The sequence below is a fragment of the Arachis ipaensis genome, chromosome B4, assembly GCF_059453495.1.
Source record: "Arachis ipaensis isolate K30076 ecotype BB chromosome B4, ASM5945349v1, whole genome shotgun sequence".
NCBI lineage: Eukaryota > Viridiplantae > Streptophyta > Magnoliopsida > Fabales > Fabaceae > Arachis > Arachis ipaensis.
The window spans coordinates 7,169,502-7,192,867 of NC_142439.1; the positions used below are offsets into that span (position 1 = coordinate 7,169,502).

Below are 23,366 nucleotides of genomic sequence, written 5' to 3' on the forward strand. Positions count from 1 at the left end.
ATATATTTACATGTATGAGAGGAGAACAATAATACAGAATATTTTCAGATCTTTCCTCTTATGTATCTATTTTTTTTAAAAAAAAGGAACATATTATTGTTGTATGAATGATTAAATTGGTTACCTGTGCTTACAGAATTTCTGTGTGTTCTCTAATTTGTGAATTTTACTAAGTCCGCTGATTCTGTTTGTTCTACTTTTGTTGGTTGCATTTTGTTTCAAATAGTAAATATTATGTAAAAAAATATATATATAAATGCTTTTCTCATTTTATAATGAATTTAAATTTGATACATTTGCAACATAAAAAATTTTAAATTGTTGACCAATTAAAAGTTTTTAAGCGTCTAAAAGTTGGTGTGACGAGAAAGGGAATTATATATCCGTTGTTATTTTGGCGCTAATACTCCTAAACCGAAAGAATGCAGACTTCGGATTCTAAAACCCAATGGAATTATATAGCAGAATAAGGCAGTCGAGTGAGTAAATAATTTCTGATTTTTTTTTTGTCCCTATTTTGCTAGCAAATTCACCTGCTTCATCAACTTCATATGAAGAGAAGAATGGAAACCTGGTAAATGGGTATGGAGGCAATTCTAATAAAAAAAATATTATGTTTTCTGATTTATTATTTTTTTTAAACTTCGTAGCAGTGCCTGGAGAGAACCCTTGTGCAGCGTGTGACAGTGAATGGTGCGTGTGCTTGTGTCATGACCAAAAATAGATTAGAAAAAACTTAATTGATAGAAAACCAGTCATAATGATGTCCAAAAAGTGAAGAATTTACAAGGCATATTAAGTATCAACTGTTCTTTTGTTTTCTATATGAAGCTGCATCATCAGTCGCAGCCAAATACATTTACAGCCATCTCTCAGGACAACAGAACTGGATCCATTTTTTCCGTTTGAATGCTACATCATCAACCACATTCAATAGGTGGGGCAGCTGATTTTCACTTATCTCTCAGGATAACATAAGTTACATAACTGGATCTATTTGAAGTTGGAGTTCTCTGTATTTTAGATATTCTTTTCAGGATCTCTGCAAATGCATACTTATCCTGCACATAGAAGAGGCAGAAACCTTCAAAAACTGAACCCGGGAGAATACCAACAGTCCAATATAACTCACAGATGTATTATAGGAATAATCAAGCAAATATATCAGTTTAAAACGAGGGTAAAGGCATATTAGCAGAAGCAGAGCTTACCTCTCTACATCTTAGTCTTGCCTTAAATTTAGCTACAAGATACTGTGTGGTCACTCGAGTCTTTTGCTTTAACACAGCTCTGATTTCTTCTTCACTCACAGGTCCAGAAGCTGCAGTGGAAGTCCCAACTTTTGACGATGATGATGATGGCAGTGGTGGGGCCGAACCTTTTGCAGATGCATTACTTTTAGAAGCAGTCCCGTGTACATCTTTACCGGATGACTTTTGTTCCTGAGTCAATAAGATAACAAAGAAAGTTCGATAGTAGTAATCCTAAGTTCCTCTTGTAATCCAAGAACCGGAAAAAAAATATTTGACAACAATACATTTCAAAAATCCGGAAAAAAATATTTGACAAAAATTAAGTATTTTTTTATGTAATTTCCAATCCAAATCAACAAAGTGTGCTGTCAAACTCATATAAGTAAAATTTTAATTGAAGTCCAAGTGTTAGTGGTTAGACATACTCTATCACAATTTGCCGAGAGAAAATCTTGCAACTTCATCTTCTCGATAGCATTCTCTATATCAAAATGATCCCAGACAGCTGACCGATTCTTACGAACACCTGACAGTGGAGAAGATGGTTGAATGCTAGCGGACATCCCTGCTGCTTCAATATTATTGTTTTCAGTCATCTTACTCTGCATATAAAGCAAGGTGTATATAACTCAAAATTTGGTGCCAAACATGCTAAAATTAACACAAACTAATCCAAAGAAACAGCAGCCAATAAAACTTCAGCATGATTCATAAACTAATCCATGTTCATATATCTCGCAAAGAAAACACGGCCCAAAGATTATGAAATTAAAACTTCATATTAAGAATGATTTCAGCATGATTCATAAACTATACACAGCCCAAAGAGAGACAAACAACTGATTGTACCAACTTAGTGTCTTGCATTTTATGAAAATAACATTATATTTGCAAAGAGATATATGTACATGGATTATGAGGCTATTTCACATAAACTTACACAGTCTAAGCAAAAAATACTAAAATATTTTGCTAGCCATTCAAGTCAAGAGCCAATCTAGTTAGTAAGCTAGTTTTGCTCCATTCTACCATCATCACACAAATCATAAAGCCACTTGTACGTGGACCCCACCTCTCTAATACCCTGCCTTCTTGAATCCGTTTGCTAAGTGAAAACATAGAAACAATTAAAAAAAAAAGGTGTTACAAATAAGCAGGACTAACGAAAAGCATAATAGTTAATAACCTCTGCAAATTAATTCTATTTTACAAACTGGCTACTAGGTTCGAAGAAAAATTTGGCATACTTACTAATTGATATTTACAATATTTTCCCAAAATATCCACAACTAATAAAAGAAAGTGACTATTTTCTTGGATCGATGCAAAGCTTCTCTAGAAACATAAATTCCTGAGCGTAAAATTCAAGCCAAAAGGGATCAAACTCTGAAGGAAATAGCTAAAATCCCAACTAGCTATTAACTCTGATATTAGAGAAATACTTATAAATGAAATTCATAAAATCGAAGAATCATAGTCCTAAAGTACAAGAAATAAGGTCAACAGAATTAACCGCCTCCACATTCTTTTTCACCCATCTTAACCAAGACACCCAACAACCGTTGGATTTCTCCGAAAACATCATCGGACGGCACAAATTAGCAACCACATAAAAGTAAAACATCCCAGCCCAGTTTCTCATCAAAACAGCCCAGTTCCAGCAACAATTTCAGCAATTTTGCAATAACGTAGTAAATTTTCACACAAACAAACAATGTTCAAACTATGAAGGCTAGGATTGGTGGAAGCAATTCATTCCCTCTTGATAGAAAAAAAATCACATTAAAGTATTCTAAAATCTAAAAGCATACAGAAAAAACAATGTCACTATCCATATTTAATCAGAGAAGAATGTAGCACATCAAGAAGGAAGCTTTCTAAATCACAAATCAATAGTTAGAGTAGTTTTGTTATAGCTAGTTATGCTTTAGAGTTTAAGTCACCATTTGAAGTGCTATTTGGTAAATTTTCAAGTAAACTGCAGACTTTTATATTCACAACTCCTACTTCAACTGAAAACACCGCACCAGATATGAATCTGTCCTCCACTACTATTTATGTTACATAATTGCTAATTTCAAGCAATAAGACTGTTATAGATGTAAGACATGAGATTTAGTTAAGTTCCCAAGCAATAAGACTATTATAGGTTCTAAGTGGATTTTGCTATCAAAAGGGACCATTTAGGGATAACATTATACATTATACATTTGCTATCAAAAGGGACTGTTTAAAGGCATCACCATAGGGATAACATTATACATTTGCAGTATATATGCCATGTATGATTGCCTATGACATTTTATGATCTCAATGTAAAGACTCACAAATCATGGCTAATTTATAAAGCCAAAGAGAAATTATGTTGGAAGACCAATACCACTTATGTTCATGGAAATGCAAGCCAAAAATACAGAATTCAATATAAAATATCATTAGCTTCCCATCTATAAAGTATGTAGCAAGATTCTTGGTATTGATACCAGGCCATAATGGTGCTACTTAGAGGCAATAATATACATTAAGAACCACTGTTAAATCTTGAAACTAACAACAAAGAGTAGAAGCAAGCAATCACATCACAATATTACCAATTAATAGCTGCTTCGTTACTCAAATAATGATGAACAGAACAGAAGGATATCCAGAGATATCTACCTCAGCAGCACCCGAAGAGGATTCCAACCCTGATGAGCAATCCCTGTGAGCATTAAAAAATTTGCATCAGTAAATAACTAAATATTTAGCATATCAATTTTAAACTTCAGGAAAAGTTAGATTCAGAAGCATCATTGTCGCATGTTCTTTTTCTGCCTGTTTCAAGATTCATAGCCACCTATGATTTTTAGAAAAAAAACAAACATGGTGATCTCAAATTCACTCAAGGGTGAACTGACTGTCCAACCCTCTTGAAAATGAATGAAAGTAGAATCCGAAAATTTACACAGGTAAGTCTTTCGCACACAATAAGAATATTTTAGAAAACCAACACAACCCAGTGAACTCACTTTGTTGGAACTACAAAGTTGTGAACGGGTAAGGCATTTATAGTAAGAAGGAGAAATGGGTGGTACTAACCGTGTGAGGCGGTGACCCAGAGGCAAGAAGCACGAGCAGAGGCGAATGGAAAGCAAAAGAACCGGAAGCCCACACCTGTGACGGCAATCGGCGACGGTGAAGACGACGGCGGAGAAGACCAACGGCAGAAGAAGAGAAACAGAGGTGAGGCCCGTTCAACGTTGAATGAGACAATAGGGTGCCGGTGCCAGTTGCTTGCTCCGGTGCCGGCTGCAGCGGAGACTACCCGATCGAAGGAGAAGAGGAACTGGATTTCAGAATTTGTGCGAGTTAAGGTAGAACTGGTTCCCGAATCAGAAATTCAGAATTAGGGTTTTTTTTTTAGATTTGGATTTTAATTTGGAGGTGGATTTAAAACCATTTAAATGGATTGGATTAAAAACATGTAAGCACACCACTTGCATGCCAAGTTGGTGGATATGAGAGAAAATTGTATGGTTTGTTTTATGATGCCTCCTCCTCTAGGGTTACATGAGTTTGTTATGGTGTGTTCCATGTATTTCTCTAGGCTTCAATAAAATATTCTTATTTTATATTATATTATATCATTCTCTTGCTTTCTTTTTTTCAGATCGTTCATTGCCAAGTAGTTTTCTTTTCTATGATATGTATTAAAGTGATAGTTATAATGGCTATAAATGGACCATCAACTATGAATTTGACATATAGTTTTATTTTGAACTAAAACAAGTTTAACCGATAAACTAATGACAATAAATTTTTTATCTTTTATCACAAGAACATAAAACGTACTTTCCATAACAAATAATATAGATAAATAAAAAACTAACTTCTTAGAATGTTATCGCTTTTTGACGGTGAATCTCTACTGGAAGTAGAGATGAGAAATTTTCCTACAGGCTGTGTGGTGCAGGCAGCATGTTGTAATCCTCTGATCTACGAAGGAGAAGGGAGGCAGTGACCAATTTAAGGTTCCTGCAACAAAAAAGAGAGCAAATCGTGTCAGGTGGTCATACCCAAACCAGTTCATAGCAAAATAGAAAGCCCAATGCGGCTAAATAGAAAACGCTCAAGAAGGGTCTTCGAGCAATAATGGGCCAAAAAAATATACAAATGACCGAATTTTTTTTCAATTTAAAAAAATTATAAAATTATGTTTTTAGCGTAGCAGTTAGTGTGATAGTGTCTCATTTTGACGCTAAAATTAGTTTTTAATATTTGTTTCAGAAATTAGTAATAAAATTTTACTCCTAAAACACAATTTTAATCCATTTAATACTTTCAAAAAGTGGAGACAGATTTGTCTTTTAATCTCAGTCTTCCTTCCAAATACAGTCTTACTGACACTTTTTATAGTCACAGTAGAATACACCTATCTATATAATAATTTCGTGCGTCACTGGGTGAAAGAAAGGACTTTTCTAAATCAAAGACGCTGAACTTCCACAAATTAAGTGCAGCAAGAGGATATTAAACAAAAGAATCAATTTGGTTAAACATGCATAATGGATTTGAATATTTAACTAAGCACTACTATTTTGATCAGAGTTTTTAAAGCAGAAATAGATCTACCTTTAAGAGCATGTTTAGTTAAGTGATCACAACGGGTAAAAAATTTTCATAGGCACGTCAAAATCATCCATCCATAGAAGATTTACCTCATGTTTACTCAACTAAACATTCTTGAAAAGTTGGCGAAAAACCGAATGTAACTATTTAGCAAAATTACCAATAAATAAATTAGAAGAAAGAAGCCAAAGAACTCCCAACTCCCAAGTATTATAAACTGCTACATAGAAATATGAAGAAAATAACTGAATTTCCATTCTTTCTTCTTTTTCCCTAAACTCATCTAGAAGTATTCATACCAACAAGATAGGAATATCTAAAATCTAATGTAAACCCATATTTAAGCCCTTGACATCTAATGATTTTCTGTCACTGAAACAAGTGCAGTTTCTCTCCTGTGGGTTGCCTTGGCTGGAGTAGACGAGAATGCATAAGCCCATAAATAGGTTAAATAGTGAGAATGTTAGAAATTCTCAAACTCCTAATAGATTAAAAGGAGGAAGAGTTGCCCCTTGAACATGATTTTGTCCAAACTTACATGTCACCGGGGAAGATGAACCAACACCTATTTACCAGAACAATGACCACATCACCACCAATATAATGAAATTTTCTTTTTTAATCCTGTTTTATTTTTGACACTAGACCCCGATATAAACATTTGACAGAGCAGCAATGACATTCCAACCCTGAATTGATTCGGGAAACAGAACTACAGAACCTTCTCACATTATCCAATTCAAGGATAGATGGAACAATGATGCTATAACTGTACAAAGCAGAGCAGTGATACTTCTCTGTGCAGTCAAAACGAAAACCACTTGTAGCCCCCAAATTGCAAATGTATTCTCACCAGGTACCGAAACTGCAACCGATGTGTTCTTGAGTGATGATTCTAAGGCGATCTTGCATGACAGCCTTGGATGAATATGGCGGGAAACACAGCCTGTAAAAGCATGTGTGCGATGAAGGAAGGCGGTCTTCAGTTTTCATAGACCTGTAAATGTATAAACGGGAAGCTAAACCACGGAAACCTTCAACTGGCAGATATTTCACGGATGTCCAAAAGAACAGAAGAATCTTCCTTTGTTCTGCTGGCATTCTACCAACAATCTGCCAAATTTTTTTGGACGGAATATAATGTTAGATTTATTGTATTTCTGCAATTCATGATCCAAATAGAAAAATTTATAATATTAGATAATAATACAGTATAGCTCAAACTGGAAAGAATATGAAAAAAATGCAACTCATTAGCATATGGCTTCACAAAAGTACAGTGGCCAAACTATAGAAGTACTTTTTTTTTTCTTTTTTCTTTAAACAAAGCATCACCAATTATGATTAAAGTTAAATATTTTAAAATCATAGTATTTGGGGGCAAATGAACTGAAGGGAGACATCTGTGTGAGTGTGATATGTACTCTAGAACTGGTACCAGTAAGTGGCTATTATGTAAAAGAGTAGTGTGTAGAAAGAGGTGTTCTCAGCATGCGCTGAACATTAGAAATTTCGGAAGAATGTATATGTTAATCTGAGAGATTCAAGGAGGGAGTTAGGTAGCACCTAAAAAATTGAAGATATCAGGACTAAAGGAAGAGAGTTAGCTAACAAAATAGAAGAAGTTGTATCATAAATTCATAATTGTATCAGTGGCTGATTTCATGGCTTGAACCCAAAACCGTGAGGTCATTCGGAAACAACTCAACTGTTGCGCCAAGTTCTTCAAAATGGGGAAGTAAAATTACATTCGCAAAAGAAAAAGTTAACAAAAAGGGAGAGGAGAGAGTGGAGCAGAAAGGATGTAAAGACATGTTAGTTCCAGAAAACCAGTATCATTAATACCTCCCAAAACCAAGATATTTGACAGTCAGTCTCTTTATAGCCATTATACTCAGTATGAGCCTTCCAATCTTCGACAGAAATAGTACTTTCGCTCCCATGGAGCATCCAATCAAGGTCTTCAAGCTCTAAACTTTTAAAGAAGAACGGCTGTTGCCTTGAGTTAGAAAGGATATCACCAAAGCCCTTGGCAAAATGTGATACCTGCTCAGATATCGATGTCTCAAAATAATTTTGAATGAGAAGAGAAACATACTTCTCCCTGTTCGTACTATTCACTACAAGGTTTTTCCCACCAGAGCAAAGTTCAACCACTTTCCTGTGTCCTAATTCATCCACCTCTCTCACAAACGTCAGTCCTAAAGCATCTGAATCAATGAAATCAGCATCCATCTCCAATATTTGCTTGCAGCTACTGTACAAGTAAGGATCTGCCGCCTGTATATCTTCTAAAGTAACAGACTTTCCAGCCAATTGCTTGAAAAACAAACGGTCAAAAACAATACCCACTTGCACCTTATGCATTAAAGCTAATGCAATAACACGACCAGCAAAACTGAAGTACTTTAGATGCAGAGGATCTACCTTAGATGCTGCAAACAAGAAGACATAGTAAACTTGGCTATGCATGAGTGCTTTATTAATATTCACAGAGGATTAATGCAAAGCCACCAATCATCCAAATGGATGAGTATGCACGAATTAACATGGACTTGTATTTGCTTTTGTCATCAACAAGCAACTGGCCTCCATTTGCTTTGGTAACTTCCGGAACAGCCTGAGATAAAAGACAATGAAAACCAAATCACCTCAAATAGCAGAGAAAAATTTGCCCAGATAGATACCACTGGGATTGAAAAGAAGTCAGATATTGCTTCCAATCATTTGGTTTTTTTCAATTAGTATCTTGACAATTTTTCACTCCAATATTTTATGCAAAATATGGTTTACAGTGAGAAATCAAGGTTTAAACAAATAACCTCAGTTGAGCGTTTTCGGTGCCTAATCTTGGCACCAGTAGATGACGGGGCACTGGTACTAGTATCCTTCTGCATAGCTCTTCAATAAGATTTCACCTGATTGGAAGACAATGTGAAAATCACATGTGTAGCCAGAAGATGACACCTGCAAAGTAAATAACATAAAATATACTTCTCTATACATATGAAGCAGACAACTCAATACGCTTATCACACTATGTCCTATCACCTAACAAAATATCAGGGGGTAAAAGAAAATTCAAGTGAACTGAATCAGTGATTCCCGTTGAACGAAATTAAATTCTGCAAAAGAGCCTTAAATATTTTGGTATTTGATCTCATTTGCTATTTACGTATTACATCAACTCTCTTGTTGTCACTATCATTTTCATGTACTTCTTCTCCATTAGTACACCTACATAATCTGCCAAGGAACTTGATTATTTCCCATTAATTTAGCCACTTTATTTGGTGTGAAATATTGAATTTCACCTAAAAAAAAGTTTATAATCATGATCAGTCATCCCTTCTTATCAACTAGATACCTGATACAACTTCCCTAACTTAGTGGACTATAAAACAGAATTTAATACAAAATGCCTGATATGCCTTTTTTTATATATAGAGAGAGAGATACAAAAGGTGTCATCAACCACAGAAAACTCAATTTAACACTTTTTTATTTCATTCACTAAAGCTCAGAGATGCTACACAAAAAGTTAATCATGTATTAGAATGGTTAAATAGGGCATCACTAGAGGCCCTAATAGTCATATAGGAGGGGAGAGGTTAGCCATTGGGAGATGCTGGGTGTCAGGGATGACCCTCGGCCAAGGAATGTCTGCCAATATGGAGAAACCTATACTGGGAACTACCCATACTGATGAGCCATGGAAGGCTTTTAGCCTTTAGAGATTTCACACTGCCTTTGCAGTCAGCCTACCCTAAAGGACTCTATTTGAATTCTTGTGGATATCAAAAGTAAATCCCTCTTGCTGGCAAGTTCAGACAAGGGAGGCCATCCCCCCCCCCCAAACTTTTGTTAAAAAAATTAGTATACTTTTTTAGAAAATAAAAAATAGTTTAGTTTGTTTAAATATTTTACTTCTTACTTTTATTGTACAATAGTTTTTAGTTTTAAACATTCAAACCTTGTTAGATTTGAACTGAATTGAGTGTATTCGCATTTCGTATCTCTCTATTCAATAAGCAACACTTCTTCTACCTTTAAATTTAAATATAACAAATTAGGTATTTTTTATTTATGTAATTTAATATTATTTTATATTTTACTGTTTATTTAATTTAATTTTTTATATGATAAAAAATTTTAGAATATTCAATAAGTATTGATATTATTGTATTTGTATAAATTGATAAAAAAATTCAATAAATATTATAAATTTTAATATTTATTCTTCTAATTTTTTTTTTTACATATTTTATAGGATATATATTCAAATTTTTATATAAAATAATCATGAAAAATTAAAGAATTGATGCATTTTTAAGAGAAAGGCTAATATTCAAGAAGGAGAATATATAATTTTTACAATATCAACACATGTAGATAGTTCTTCTACTTTGATGAATCACGAAGAAAGTGAGATACAACCTTCAAAAGTTCAAAGAGTTAATCTAATGAGTTTGACCTTAATTCTTCGAGACACTGGAAAACGGCTTTAAATTTAGCAATATCACCCAAATCAAAGAGATGAGGTTAGAAGAGCTTATCTTAAATGGGATCCATATCATTTAATGAGTTACGCGTGCATACCATTTATACACTCCGACGGACACACTATTTTTCGTGTTTATTTTTTTAAAGAAGAATGGACAAAAATACACCTAAAAGTTCACACGCTGAATACAATTACACTTCAATCATTTAATGAGTCACGCGTGCACACCATTTATATACTCCGACGGACACATTTACCCTTCCGGCCATGCACACCATTTATACACTCCAGCGGACATATTTACCCTTCCCACCATTGGCGTGTGCCGTCGTTAAATGATTAAAGTGTAATCGTGTCCAACGTATAAATTTTTAGGTGTACTTTTGTCCCTTCTTCCATAAATTAATTCTGATGACACTTTAATTTTTCTATAATATATATTTACATTATTATTTAAAATGTGTTTTTTCATTGTATTAAGAAAAAATATTTTACTCTTGCGTTTGTTACTTTAAAATCTTATGTGTATCTATACTTTTATATATAATAGGTAAATTTTCTTTTCAAAATGTCTTTCATCATATATAATTTATAAAAGTAATATTTTGTTAATTAATATGTGTATCCTCTATAAAGAGCCGAAATGCGTATTCACCATTTTCTCTATAACGTGCAGAGATAGTAAGGGTAGAATGGTAGATAATTAGATATATAACGAATTTTAATGGTTTTTACTTTTTATGTTATTGTTATTACAAATTATTATTGTATTAATACAAAAAAAAATAATTTCTAGCCCAGCTTTAGAAAAAGAAAAAATAAATTGAAGAGATATATGGTTGAGATTTGTTGCTGAGGACATTCGTTTCTAGGATCGCAAGTTGCTCAAAATTCCAATGCAGGGTTGATATGCTTCCTCTCTTTAACAATTCAAAAAGACATTGCATATTTGCATTATATTTTAACATTGAGATTCTTCCAACTATAATCAATTCATCCCAATTAATTAACCAACGTGGGTATTAGGATTTACCTCCCAATTTTGATTAATTGGTAATTATTGGAAGCAACGAAGTTTTGGGAGTCCAAAATGGAAGAAGCTATAAGAACAAGGAAGAATTTTGGGCACAATATAAATACGCTTCAGAAATACTACTATATTGCACATGGAGATTTAATGGTCCAAAGTTTTATAATTAAATTACATGAATAATATAGCACGGAATTGAAGCCAATTCAGGAAATTTCCCATTCTATGCTTTAAGGTAAACCCTCAAATCTGTAAGTTAAAACGTGTTTGGCAATTGTTAATTATCAGAGGGAAAAAAACCATTCAAACAGACATATATAAAAAGATACTTATAATTTGTCTAATTTTTATCTCTAAAAATATATTGAAGATAATAAAGCAAGAATAAGAACACAGTACAATTGTTTTCTAATTTTATGTTTATCTCTATTATGTGCAATAATTTTGTACTTTCTATAATGAATCACATGTTAAGCACAACCTTAACTACCTTTGAAGTAACAGAAGGCACATATATAATAACGATCAATTTTCAAATTGTAGCAGAAAGTGACAACGCAAAAGACAAAATAGTCTAAGACACAACATAATTAATTTTCAAAATGATTTTGATATATTCAATGTTTAGTATATTTAGAAATGCTACATTATATGTTTTGGAGCTGAAGATTAATTAATTCGAAGATTAAAAAGCATAAGTTCAATTCTGAAAAGTGGCTCTTTATTCTAAGATGCTCTGCTTTTCAGTTGGTCTAAAATCAAAAGTCAAAATGTTTCATTCCAACCAATTGTGGCTTCTGCAATCATAGTAGCTAGAATCTCGATTTAACTCTTAAAATCTTCCGATATTACAATTTTAAATGAGTTTATCGATTTTACGAAATTTGTACTAAGTCTGACGATTTTACGATTTAAATCTTGTTAAGATTTTACGTTTTACGTTTTCTATTTATTTTTTTGATTTCACGTAAAATCTCGATTTTCTCTACCTTGTCTGCAATATCTCAATTCGCTGGTTTTAATATAACTCTGAAAGAACGTTACCCCTTTAAAAATGCGATAAATTATTGTTAGTGTAGATTTTATGTAGGAATCACAACTCAGCAGCTCTAAAGTAGATATTTAACTAATAATTAAATATCCTAATTATAACTGATTTTAATTTGTCAAAGTTCTTCAGTTGCATGGCGAACAGAACTATTTAGGTTGTCAAGTTTTTAAACGAATACAAAATATATTAATGTCACAATTTTAGTTATGCACATGCGGATTTTGTCATAAAGTCAAATAGTTACTAAAAGTTAATAAGTTATAGTTCAAATGATATAGTCTTTTTATACTCATCTAAAAAATTGGGTTCATTTTATATATGATTTATCTTTTTTGTGTTTTTTTTTTATTTTTTTGGTTTGTATCAGGGTATCCATCAAGTCGGAAGCCTAATGACTAATCTCTCGGGTACTGCAGAGGCAAAGTGGGCGACCCTCCCAAGCAAGCAAGTTCCATTCCCATCCTCCAGTGAGTATCGAACCCGGGAGAGATGGTTAAAAAACATAGACCATCATTCATCTGTGTTAACTTGCGTTGGTTTGTGTTATTTTTTATGTATGACTAATTTCTTCTCTCCCTCAACAAAATGATGTGTATCTTGTTAATATTTTGGGGTCCATAGAAAAAGCCATGAGTGGCTTCCTTGTGTTGTTGTTTTGTTGGGCCTTAAGCTTACTTACAACCAACCCGTTTGTAACATAGGTTAATAATCTCACTATCCAAAAACAGAAAATAGAAACAAAATCTCCAGTTCAAAAGAAGAAAGAAAATGAAAGAAACCCAGTCCCAAAAAAAAAAAGCAATTATTTGTTTTCCTAATTTTAGTTGGCCACTCAGCCACTATTACGCTTTGTCAGTTTGTCTAACTCTCAGCATAAAACTAATGTATTGAATAATGGAATTTACCTGAAATTAATCATTTTATATTACTAATTTACTATATCAAAAGGTTACACACTATGAAACTCATTCCATTATTAATTAAGTATTCTTTTGAAATTTTATTTTTCGACAATAAATATTCACTTAGTAAATTAATCTAACATTTTTACTTTTTCAGGTACTTCTACATTAATGAATACAAGAGAATAAAAGGTTTGGTTGAGGTTTTTATAAAAAATTAAAAATAAAATTATTTTATTAGAAAGATAAAATTTTCAATAGTAATAAATGTTTATAAATTAACTTCATCTAAAACAACCTTTCCATTTTTTTGAGTTTACAAATCTTTCTCTTTTTAGTTTTTAATAAGGGTCCTAAAAACAGAATTTATCAAATAAAAATAATGCAGATATATTAAAAATTTATCAATCATTAAATCAATCATTATCTATTTATATATATATTGATTCAGTCTCGTTACACATCTAAATTTTTATAACAATTAAATTTAATTAAGTTAGTTCAAACTTAACAAAAATTAATTTCATTAGTGAAAGCGTATAGACACACTCCAACTTTCAGCGACATCTTGCACTTTCTCCTCTTTTGTGTTTTTTTTTTTTTTTTTTGCCTTTCTTCTTCTTTTCTGCATGCAATTACTGCGTTTTTCTTTTTTTCTTTTTTCTCTTCATCTTTGTGGTGATTTTTTACAGTATTATATATGTCTTTTTTTTTTCTATTTTTTTTTTTAAGAGGGTAAAACAAGGAGAATTATGATAACGTGAGACAAAAAAAGAAGAAGATGATGATAATGAAGAAAGAGATAATGAAGAGTATTGAATTATGCAAAATTTATTAAAAAATAATACCGAAATATCTTAATAATAATAATACTGAAACTTCTTAATTTTGACACCGAAATTTAACTACAAAAATATAGTTTCTTTAATGCTGTATTTTTTTTTGCTTCTTATTACGATGATGATGGTGATGATAATAATGATGATGATGATGATAAAGAGGAGGAGTAGTAGTTTTGAATTGTTATTCTGATTTTTTTAGGAGTATTGCTTCTCATAGTAGACTTGAATAAACATGTATTACAATATTATTTAATTGAATGAATGTAAAAAATAAATTGCACATTAAAAGATTACAAGATAGTATCGAAATTACTTGAATGAACATGTTTATACTATATTGCAATCTTATTTGGTTGAATGAATGTAGTTTTATACTTATTGGATTGAATTTTTGACAGAAACCAAAAATATAAAAAATTTTAATTTTGACATCGAAATGTTGCTACAAAAACTAAAAATGTCTTAATTTTGACACCAAAATTTTACTACAAACACATAAATGTCTTCTTAGTGTTTTTTTATGCTTCAATGAGAGATTTTTTTCTTCCTCTACTTACTAACTAAAGATAATGAAAAAAAAATATTCTAATTTAGTGTTCTAATCTTGTTAAGTAATCATGATATAACGAAGAATAAGAGGAGGAGGAGGAGTTGCTGTTGTTTTGAATTGAATTGTTATTTTTATTTTTTTAGGAGTATTGCTTCTCATACTAGACTTGAATGAACATGTATTACAATCTTATTTAATTGAATGAATGTAAAAAATAAATTGTATTTTAAAAGATCACAAGATAAGGCCGAAATTACTTGAATGAATATGTTTGTACTATATTAGAATCTTATTTAGTTAAATGAATGTAAGTTCACACTTATTGGATTGAATTCTTGTCAAAAACAAAAAATATCAAAAATTTTTTATTTTGACACCGAAATGTTGCTATAAAAATACAGAAATCTCTTATTTAATATTGAATTTTTTGTTTTTTATTCTTTTTTTTCTATTGCTCTTACTTCTTTTAAAAGCATTGTTTCTCAATTAGACTTGAATACACACTTATTGGATTGAAATCTTACATGTGCAAAAATTTGAAAGAAAATGAAGGAGAAAAAAAATACTGTAATTTATGAACGGCATTGATGATGATGATGATGATGATGATGGAGGAGAAGAAAAAGAAAGAAGAAAAATAAATTCAAATGAAAAAGAAAGGAGGAGAAGGTAGTGATGGTAACGACCACGACAATAACAAATGAGAGAGAAATATGAGAAAAAAAAGAGAAGAATACGAAGAGGCAGTAACAACAGCGATATATGAAAAGAAGAAGCATGTGAACAAAAAATACATTATAATAATTTAGTTGGATTTAGTTAAATAAATGACTTGGACGTAGAGCTTTTCTTACCTAATTTTTTTTACTAAATAATAAACAGAGAGAATAACTAAATATATTATAAAAATAATTAAATCTGATATCAATATAATAATCAAATTTATTTATAATATTATAATAAAAAATATGAAATATTAAATATATTTTTTATAGAATTTAATTTTGTGTACTGTAAAATATTTTACGTAATCATGTAATCGTATCTATTTTTTTGGATGACTATTCACACAGTTAATATAAAAAATAATTATTTTTATTGATGTGATATTATCTAATTAAATATATATATAAAATTGATAATATATCAAAATTAAAATTTTTTTTATATACAATAATTAGTTGATGATTAAGTTTTAGTACACATGTAACATAATTGACAAATAAAATTCCGAAAACAGTTAAAACAACCTGATGCAATTAATGAAGAGAGAGAGAGAACTTTTTACAGTTTTATATATGAAAGAGTAGAATTGATATTGCTTAGCTTAAAATAATAGAAAAATGTGATATGTATTATTATATACGTTGTGTGCAATGAGGAAAAAAATTATACAGTAAAAAAAAAAAAACTATACACTTAATAATGTACTAAAAAATAATAAAAATATAATTTTCCACAATAACAATGATGATGATAGTGAAAAAAAAAAAGAGAGAGAAATGGAAGATAGGCATGTATAAAAGCAAAGAGAGCGTGGGAGGGAATATAGACGATTATTGAGAGTGTGAGCGTGTGAGCGTGTGATCATGTGAAGTGAAGGTACCATGCATCAACATTTTCCTCACTACATTTCGTAACTACCATTCTTCTATCTTCAGCTACGCGCAAATTAAACTCATCATATATATATATATACTCTTCACTTTCTCCCCTTCGCTCGACGGAAAATGAGTCGGGGAATGTCTGGTGCTCTTCTTCTTCTTGCTTTTGTTGTGGTTGCAACCAGCAAATGGCGCGTGGTGGCGGAGCTGCACCATGTCGTTGGTGGTGATCGTGGCTGGGATCCCGATTCTGACCTTCTTTCATGGTCTAATCACAGGGTCTTTAGGGTCGGAGACCAAATCTGTAAGCTTCTATCTATTTCTTCTTCTTCCATTTCTTTACATTATTTTTCTTGCTTTCTATATTTAACACTATTAAATACGATTAATACTCATCTGCAGTTGTCTTAGGTGAAGTGGATAGTTAAGAGATGTTAAACAATAATTTAATCAAATATATTAAATTATTTAACTATCAATTTCACGTATCATTAAATCTTTATTGAGTTTATATACCATGGATAACTCGACCTCACACTCTCTGTAATAATAAAATATTTATAATCTGTATAATTTCTCATATATATGTTAGTCCCTTATTTGTTAAAAAAAAGCATATTAAAAGTTAAAACATGACATAAAAGTTTTCCATTGTTGGATTTGGTTGGATGTTCATAGACACCTCTTTTAATGTCTAAGTATCTAAACAACTCTTCTAAGGAAAGAAAACAACTGAGAAAAAATGTGATACTTTTACTTGCTTGTTTAAAAATCTCTTTTGTATTATTACCTGTGGGTATTGCCCTTGATTTTGTTCTTTTTCATTATGGTTTTGATGATTCTCAATCTGTTCGAAGCTTCCTATTCGTTTGTCATATGGCTTGGGACCTGGAGACACTGGGACCTCTACTTTGTGTCTTTTAACTTATATGAGAAAGAATGAGAAAAAATTAAAAATGATCTTATACTTATAAAATGACTAGTCTTAATTGAATACATTGATATGGTTAAATTTTTTGTGGGGTACGTGGCACGTGCCAAAATGGGCAGGGTTCACATACTCAGTGGCGCAGGGACTAATAGCTGAGGTGGAAAGCAGAGAAGAATATGAAGCATGTGATGTGAGGAACCCTATCAAGATGTACAACGAGGGACTCCATACCGTACCACTTGAGAGGGAAGGGATCAGGTACTTCGCCAGCACAGACCCTCAAAACTGCAAGACTGGTCTTAAGCTACACCTTCACGTTCTTCCCAAGGATCATGATCATCATGATAATGCATCCCCAGTCACCAAAATAGTCGAGGCTGTTGCACCCTCTACCCCTTCTTCTGCTTATTCTCTCTCTTATCATTATTGTCATGGAACAATTCTTGCGCTTGGGCTTATGTTCTTTGTCACCATGCTCCTTGCTTAGCTTCATGCATGGTACAAGCAAGCACATATATTTACATGTATGAGAGGAGAACAATAATACAGAATATTTTCAGATCTTTCCTCTTATGTATCTATTTTTTTTAAAAAAGGAACATATTATTGTTGTATGAATGATTAAATTGGTTACCTGTGCTTACAGAATTTCTGTGTGTTCTCTAATTTGTGAATTTTACTAAGTCCGCTGATTCTGTTTGTTCTACTTTTGTTGGTTGCATTTTGTTTCAAATAGTAAATATTATGTTAAAAAAAATACGAATGCTTTTCTCATTTTATAATGAATTTAACTTTGATACATTTGCAACATAAAAATTTTAAGTTGTTGACCAATTAAAAGTTTTTAAGTGTCTAAAGGTTGGTGTGACGAGAAAGGGAATTATACATCCGTTGTTATTTTGGCGCTAATACTCCTAAACCGAAAGAATGCAGACTTCGGATTCTAAAACCCAATGAAATTATATAGCAGAATAAGGCAGTCGAGTGAGTAAATAATTTCTGATTTTTTCTTTGTCCCTATTTTGCTAGCAAATTCACCTGCTTCACCAACTTCATGTGAACAGAAGAATGGAAACCGGGTAAACGGGTATGGAGGCAATTCTAATAAAAAAAATTATGTTTTCTGATTTATTATTTTTTTAAACTTCGTAGCAAAAATAGATTAGAAAAAACTTAATTGATAGAAAACCAGTCATAAAACTCATAATGATGCCCAAAATGTGAAGAATATATAAGGCATATTAAGTATCAACTGTTCTTTTGTTTTCTATATGAAGCTGCATCATCAGTCGCAGCCAATTATTGGGCTAATACATTTACAGCCATCTCTCAGGACAACAGAACTGGATCCATTTTTTCCGTTTGAATGCTACATCATCAACCACATTCAATAGGTGGGGCAGTTGATTTTCACTTATCTCTCAGGATAACATAACTGGATCTATTTGAAGTTGGAGATCTCTGTATTCTAGATATTCTTTTCAGGATCTCTGCAAATGCATCCTTATCCTGCACATAGAGAAGAGGCAGAAACCTTCAAAAACTGAACCGGGGAGAATACCAACAGTCCAATATAACTTCACAGATGTATTATAGGAATAATCAAGCAAATATATCAGTTTAAAACGAGGGTAAAGGCATATTAGCAGAAGCAGAGCTTACCTGTTTACATTTTAGTCTTGCCTTAAATTTAGCTACAAGATCCTGTGTGGTCACTGGAGTCTTTTGCTTTAACACAGCTCTGATTTCTTCTTCACTCACAGGTCCAGAAGCTGCAGTGGAAGTCCCAGCTTTTGACGATGATGATGATGATGGCGGTGGTGGGGCCGAACCTTTTGCAGATGCATTACTTTTAGAAGCAGTCCCATGTACATCTTTACCGGATGATTTTTGTTCCTGAGACAATAAGATAACAAAGAAAATTTGATAGTAGTAATCCTAAGTTCCTCTTGTAATCCAAGAACTGAAAAAAAAAATATTTGACAACAATACATTTCAAAAATCCGTAAAACAAAGCAAAAAGCCACATTGTGTTTATGCATTGAATGGAAAGTGCTTCCAAGCTAAGGTTAGAACCTTTGAGAAGTTGGAGTGTATTGGGTTATCAACTTCTATATTATTCTCACAGGGCCCACAAATAATGCAAGATATTTATCCAAGGGTCTACACAATCCCACACTTTTCCATTTAAATTATACAACCTCAGCTTTGATAATTAGCATATAACAGTTTTCCAGAATAAGCTGAAGGCCAACTTAATTGCTCAATTCTGAGTTATTTACTTATTTTCAAAAGTTATCCACTATATCTTTCAAAAAGCCAAAGTAGAGTAGTAATTACAATAGAGGGTCCTCATAATCAAGCTAGCTCAAAAAAGAAGCAAGGACTTACATTTTCGGACTTAACCTTCTTTGGTGTTGCAGCATTCGATGGTTTTGATTCCTCGATTGTTTTTCTCTTTGCCTTTGAAGACTTCGAAGTAGAAGGTGCTCCCCGAGTTGCCCCTGCTGCAGCTGGTTTTGAAGGGCTGTTGTCAACAGGTTCTTCCTTAGGTTTAGGTGCATCCTTCTGCTTTGTAGCTGTCACAGGAGGAATGTTGACCTCATCATCCATCTACAAAAACAAATGTGTGTCATAAAGGGATAAAAAGGAGCTTATTGTCCAATTATAAATCTGAGGTATTCACAAACTCCAAAGAAATAAAATAATCAGCCACTTCCCCATTAGAGAAGTTACAGAAAATGCAAAACGATATCCGTCCTACTCATCATAGCAAGTAGTTTGCATTAAGCTATGCTTATCTTTCATCCTAGACATTGCCCAAAATTAAAAGAAGGAACAAAGGCCATACATCATCGTCGTCGTCATCATCCTCCTCCTCCTCCGCATCAGATTCATTCATACCACTTGCTCGCCCTAGCAACTCCTTCAGCTCTTTCCCAGATTTACTCAGACCTTTCCCCTCTTCATTATCTTCGTCTTCTTCCTCTTCATCCTGCACGTATAATTCAAGAAAGAATCACCAAATATGCTACAAGGGTAACTGAACATGAATATGTCCCCAGGTCACTGCTCAAAAGTGTTGGTGGAGATGAAAACTAACCTGCTTGATTTCAGGAGGAGCAGGAACTTCAGGAGCCAAATCTTCCCTTTCCTCGGGATCATTGCCTACAGCTTCATCATCATCAGTGAAAATCTCTTCATGCTCCCAATCATCACCTGTATACTCGGGAGAAAGAATGCTAAGCATAACTTACTGCTCTGTAAGTTTGAATAACAAGCCAATTAGCTTATGCATTTCATGCTTAAATTAACTGTCTATTAATGCTTTTTAGTTCTAATTCATTTCAAAAAATAAATATTTTGGTTCCTGATGGCTATGCCAAAGAAGGGGTTGCAGTAGGAAGTTATTTTTCCACACAAAAATAAAAAATAAAAAATAAGCAGAATATGATCACTCTTTGCATAACATTCCGATGAGTCAGCAAACATTCCAATGAGTCAGGTGTATAGACCAATGTCAAACTAATATGGAATTCTGTAAACTCAACACTGTTATTGGACTAAACCCGCAGCTATTCATGAATGGACTTTTTAAGTTCTGGTATGAGAAAAATTCATGCTCTGACATTTCACATTTCATAAACAATCGTTTATTATGGCTCACCTAGTATGACATGCAAACTGATTGATGTTTTCTTGACACAACAGCCAAGCCTTTTCATAAACTACCCAGATATAAAATGATATGATATGACCTTCACCAATCATCACCATTCTAATCAAAAGATACAATGACTAACGAGCAAACAAGGCAAGATTCTCACCCTTCTCAATATCATCATCATCTAGATCAAGGTCTCCACCCCTTAGACCTTCTTCATCATCATCATCACCATCTCTTTTATTAAGTCCAAGTCTATTCTTTCTTTCTGCTTCCTCATCTTCGTCCTCCTCCCCTTTATCTGAGGCTTGACCTTCATCATCCTCGCTAGTTTTTTTACGGCTTCTTCCTCCACCACCGCCTGTGTTGCTTTCCTTGTCATCTAACTTCCCATGTTCCCCGAATGCAGCAGGCCCATTATTTGCTGCTTTCATCATCCATCTTTGATATCCATCTGCAGTTTTCTTTCTATTCCTTATCTTCTCTTCTGCTTCCTCCAAAGTCAATTGCTTGTACTGTGCAACCTTGTTAAAGTTGTACCTAAAAAACCAAACATGGCATATTACACATCTGCCTACTTTCTCTGACTGGTAATTAAAATAGAAAATTTCAAGAAAATAAAATCAAGGAAAACTAAAGGAAACTTCTAGCACAGCCACAATACCAAGAACCAGAGGGGATGGCAGAAAACTCCTTCTTTTCCAGCATAAGCAGGTAATATGAAGATGATTGTGCACCCTCTAGATGACCCTGGTACTGGGATTGACCAGTTTCATCCTCAAGGAGCCAAGGCTTGTTCTTGTACTTTTCCTGCATAGCACAATAAAAAATTATACACCAAAAATAAATAAATAATCACAATTCACCTCAATTGTTCACATCCTTCCTAACTGAATATAACCATATATGAGAATCCTCAACAACCATGCACTTAGCAACTCAAGCCTCCGTTAAATGGCACAACAAAACATGGGTTTCTAGAAGCATTTACACGTTTACAACCTCTAATTGAGCATTTCCTCTATGAAAGATAGTGTTTAGAAGCCATACAAAAATAGATGACAAAAGCAACCAAAGAATCAATAATGAAAGTATAGACTCAATACCCTCAAAGAATCAGTAATTTGGCGGTTCTGGAGCCCGTCTTTCTGCAAAGACCACTTGTTCTCGGCGCTTTTTTTCTTCGAAAAATCTGGCAACCCAGACATGAATCTCCCAATAAAGTAGTTTTTGTCACTGCTAGAACTCGAACGAACATTATATTCCTGTCACAAACACACGTATGTAATCAAAACCTCCACTCCCAACGACCAACAACAACAATAGCCCTACAGTAATAATTATTCTTGCAGAAAACAATGATAAAAAGAATTCCACCAAAATAAGCATATAATCGAATTTAGAATTTCAAAAAACAGTAGAATATAGTAACAGCAAGAAAGGTAAGGGGTAGGGATATTATACGAGGGGAGTAAGAGAGGGAGAGAAATCAAACTCGAATCAAGCGAGTGAGGGTGGCGCCACAATCGTGGCACTTAGCGCGTTTCTGTGCCATGGCCTTGCCGCAGTTCAAGCAGAGAGTCATGTGCTTGCAGTTGCTTCCGTAAAGGTCAGTCGTCGATCCACAACCGCCGCAAGACGGTTTCAGAACGAGGTCTGCCGACATTCTGAGTGGGCAACAGAAAAAAGATAAGGAAAAATAAAGAAAGAGAGAATGATTATGGAGATGAGGGGAAATTGCGGAGTAAGATGAATGGGAGAGATTCTAGGGTTTCATGAATAGGATTTTAGGTGAAATGAAAGTTGGGGAGGTGCTCGGCGCTCGCTAAATGAGTTTCGAAAACGAATCGCAGAGTTCCAACGCAACCCCCCCGCACCATGAGACACCGAATAAATCATCTTCCGTTACCAAAATTTCTATTTATAACTTTTTAATCTAACTAATAAAGTTTAGAGGAAAAGACAAATAGGTCTTTGACCTTTTGGTCCACTAATATTTAAATTTTCGAAAATTTGAAAATATATTTAAGTTCTTAATATTTTTAAATTTTGGACTTATCGATTTCTCATGTTTACTTGAATTTGTCATACTCAACGAAAAATCAAATATAACTCTTATTGTACTGACCTGATTGATATAAATCTACACATAAGAGTTTTTAAAATAAAAACACTTAGATTCAGATGTGTCCAAATTTTAAAAAAATAAGAATTTTAAATATATTTTTAAATTTTTAAAAACTTAAATATTTGTGCAGAAAAAATCAGAAATTAATTTGTCATTTTTTTATAGTTTAAAATAAAAAAAAAAACATAATTAATTTACTTAAATTCAAACTTTTTACTTGTGATATGTTTTCTTTAAAGAATGCCCTTACGATATTCAAGAGTCAAGACACTTGTTTCCAGTCAAAAAATAAATAAATA

At 32.9% G+C, this 23,366-nt stretch overlaps 4 protein-coding genes across 9 annotated transcripts; 1 reads left to right on the top strand and 3 right to left on the bottom strand.

The window, feature by feature from the left end:
* Nucleotides 1–723: 723 nt before the first annotated feature.
* LOC107638684 (uncharacterized) lies at nt 724–5,322 on the bottom strand. 6 transcript variants are annotated; one of them, XM_088485748.1, is made up of 6 exons: nt 5,123–5,322; nt 4,332–4,578; nt 3,912–3,954; nt 1,679–1,855; nt 1,212–1,442; nt 724–1,061 (listed from the first exon to the last, which is right to left on the bottom strand). In XM_088485748.1, exons 4-6 carry the CDS (start codon nt 1,847–1,849, stop codon nt 954–956), a joined length of 510 nt encoding a protein of 169 aa, XP_088341874.1. In that variant the 5' UTR covers nt 1,850–1,855; nt 3,912–3,954; nt 4,332–4,578; nt 5,123–5,322; the 3' UTR covers nt 724–953. The 6 variants fall into 6 exon arrangements, with proteins under 6 accessions (XP_088341874.1, XP_088341875.1, XP_088341876.1 ...); XM_088485749.1 differs by having other exon boundaries at nt 4,332–4,612; nt 5,123–5,263; XM_088485750.1 differs by lacking the exon at nt 5,123–5,322 and adding an exon at nt 2,326–2,358 and having other exon boundaries at nt 4,332–4,804.
* Nucleotides 5,323–6,488: 1,166 nt separating this feature from the next.
* Nucleotides 6,489–8,831, bottom strand: LOC107638680 (E3 ubiquitin-protein ligase UPL5). The gene is made up of 3 exons (XM_016342037.3): nt 8,684–8,831; nt 7,707–8,481; nt 6,489–6,974 (listed from the first exon to the last, which is right to left on the bottom strand). The coding sequence occupies exons 2-3, from the start codon at nt 8,331–8,333 to the stop codon at nt 6,711–6,713; spliced, it is 891 nt and encodes a 296-aa protein (XP_016197523.1). The 5' UTR covers nt 8,334–8,481; nt 8,684–8,831; the 3' UTR covers nt 6,489–6,710.
* A 7,454-nt stretch (nt 8,832–16,285) lies between these two features.
* On the top strand, nt 16,286–17,894 carry LOC107638682 (umecyanin-like). Its single transcript, XM_016342039.3, has 2 exons — nt 16,286–16,648; nt 17,395–17,894. The coding sequence occupies exons 1-2, from the start codon at nt 16,471–16,473 to the stop codon at nt 17,760–17,762; spliced, it is 546 nt and encodes a 181-aa protein (XP_016197525.1). The 5' UTR covers nt 16,286–16,470; the 3' UTR covers nt 17,763–17,894.
* Nucleotides 17,895–18,435: 541 nt separating this feature from the next.
* Nucleotides 18,436–22,857, bottom strand: LOC107638678 (transcription initiation factor IIF subunit alpha-like). The gene is made up of 9 exons (XM_016342035.3): nt 22,435–22,857; nt 22,046–22,204; nt 21,604–21,749; nt 21,103–21,479; nt 20,379–20,494; nt 20,127–20,270; nt 19,667–19,888; nt 18,938–19,171; nt 18,436–18,784 (listed from the first exon to the last, which is right to left on the bottom strand). The coding sequence occupies exons 1-9, from the start codon at nt 22,603–22,605 to the stop codon at nt 18,686–18,688; spliced, it is 1,668 nt and encodes a 555-aa protein (XP_016197521.1). The 5' UTR covers nt 22,606–22,857; the 3' UTR covers nt 18,436–18,685.
* Nucleotides 22,858–23,366: the final 509 nt, after the last annotated feature.

Coding starts and splice junctions, on each gene's coding strand:
- LOC107638684 (XM_088485748.1), bottom strand. CDS start 1,849: ATGACTGAAAACAATAATATTGAAGCAGCAGGGATGTCCGCTAGCATT. Junction 1,443..1,678: donor TCTCGGCAAATTGTGATAGA/GTATGTCTAACC, acceptor TTATTGACTCAG/GAACAAAAGTCATCCGGTAA. Junction 1,062..1,211: donor CAAGACTAAGATGTAGAGAG/GTAAGCTCTGCT, acceptor TTCTATGTGCAG/GATAAGTATGCATTTGCAGA.
- LOC107638680 (XM_016342037.3), bottom strand. CDS start 8,333: ATGCATAGCCAAGTTTACTATGTCTTCTTGTTTGCAGCATCTAAGGTA. Junction 6,975..7,706: donor AAATATCTTGGTTTTGGGAG/GTATTAATGATA, acceptor AAAATTTGGCAG/ATTGTTGGTAGAATGCCAGC.
- LOC107638682 (XM_016342039.3), top strand. CDS start 16,471: ATGAGTCGGGGAATGTCTGGTGCTCTTCTTCTTCTTGCTTTTGTTGTG. Junction 16,649..17,394: donor TAGGGTCGGAGACCAAATCT/GTAAGCTTCTAT, acceptor CAAAATGGGCAG/GGTTCACATACTCAGTGGCG.
- LOC107638678 (XM_016342035.3), bottom strand. CDS start 22,605: ATGTCGGCAGACCTCGTTCTGAAACCGTCTTGCGGCGGTTGTGGATCG. Junction 20,495..21,102: donor TGATGATGATATTGAGAAGG/GTGAGAATCTTG, acceptor CCGAGTATACAG/GTGATGATTGGGAGCATGAA. Junction 19,172..19,666: donor AGAAGGTTAAGTCCGAAAAT/GTAAGTCCTTGC, acceptor TTATTGTCTCAG/GAACAAAAATCATCCGGTAA.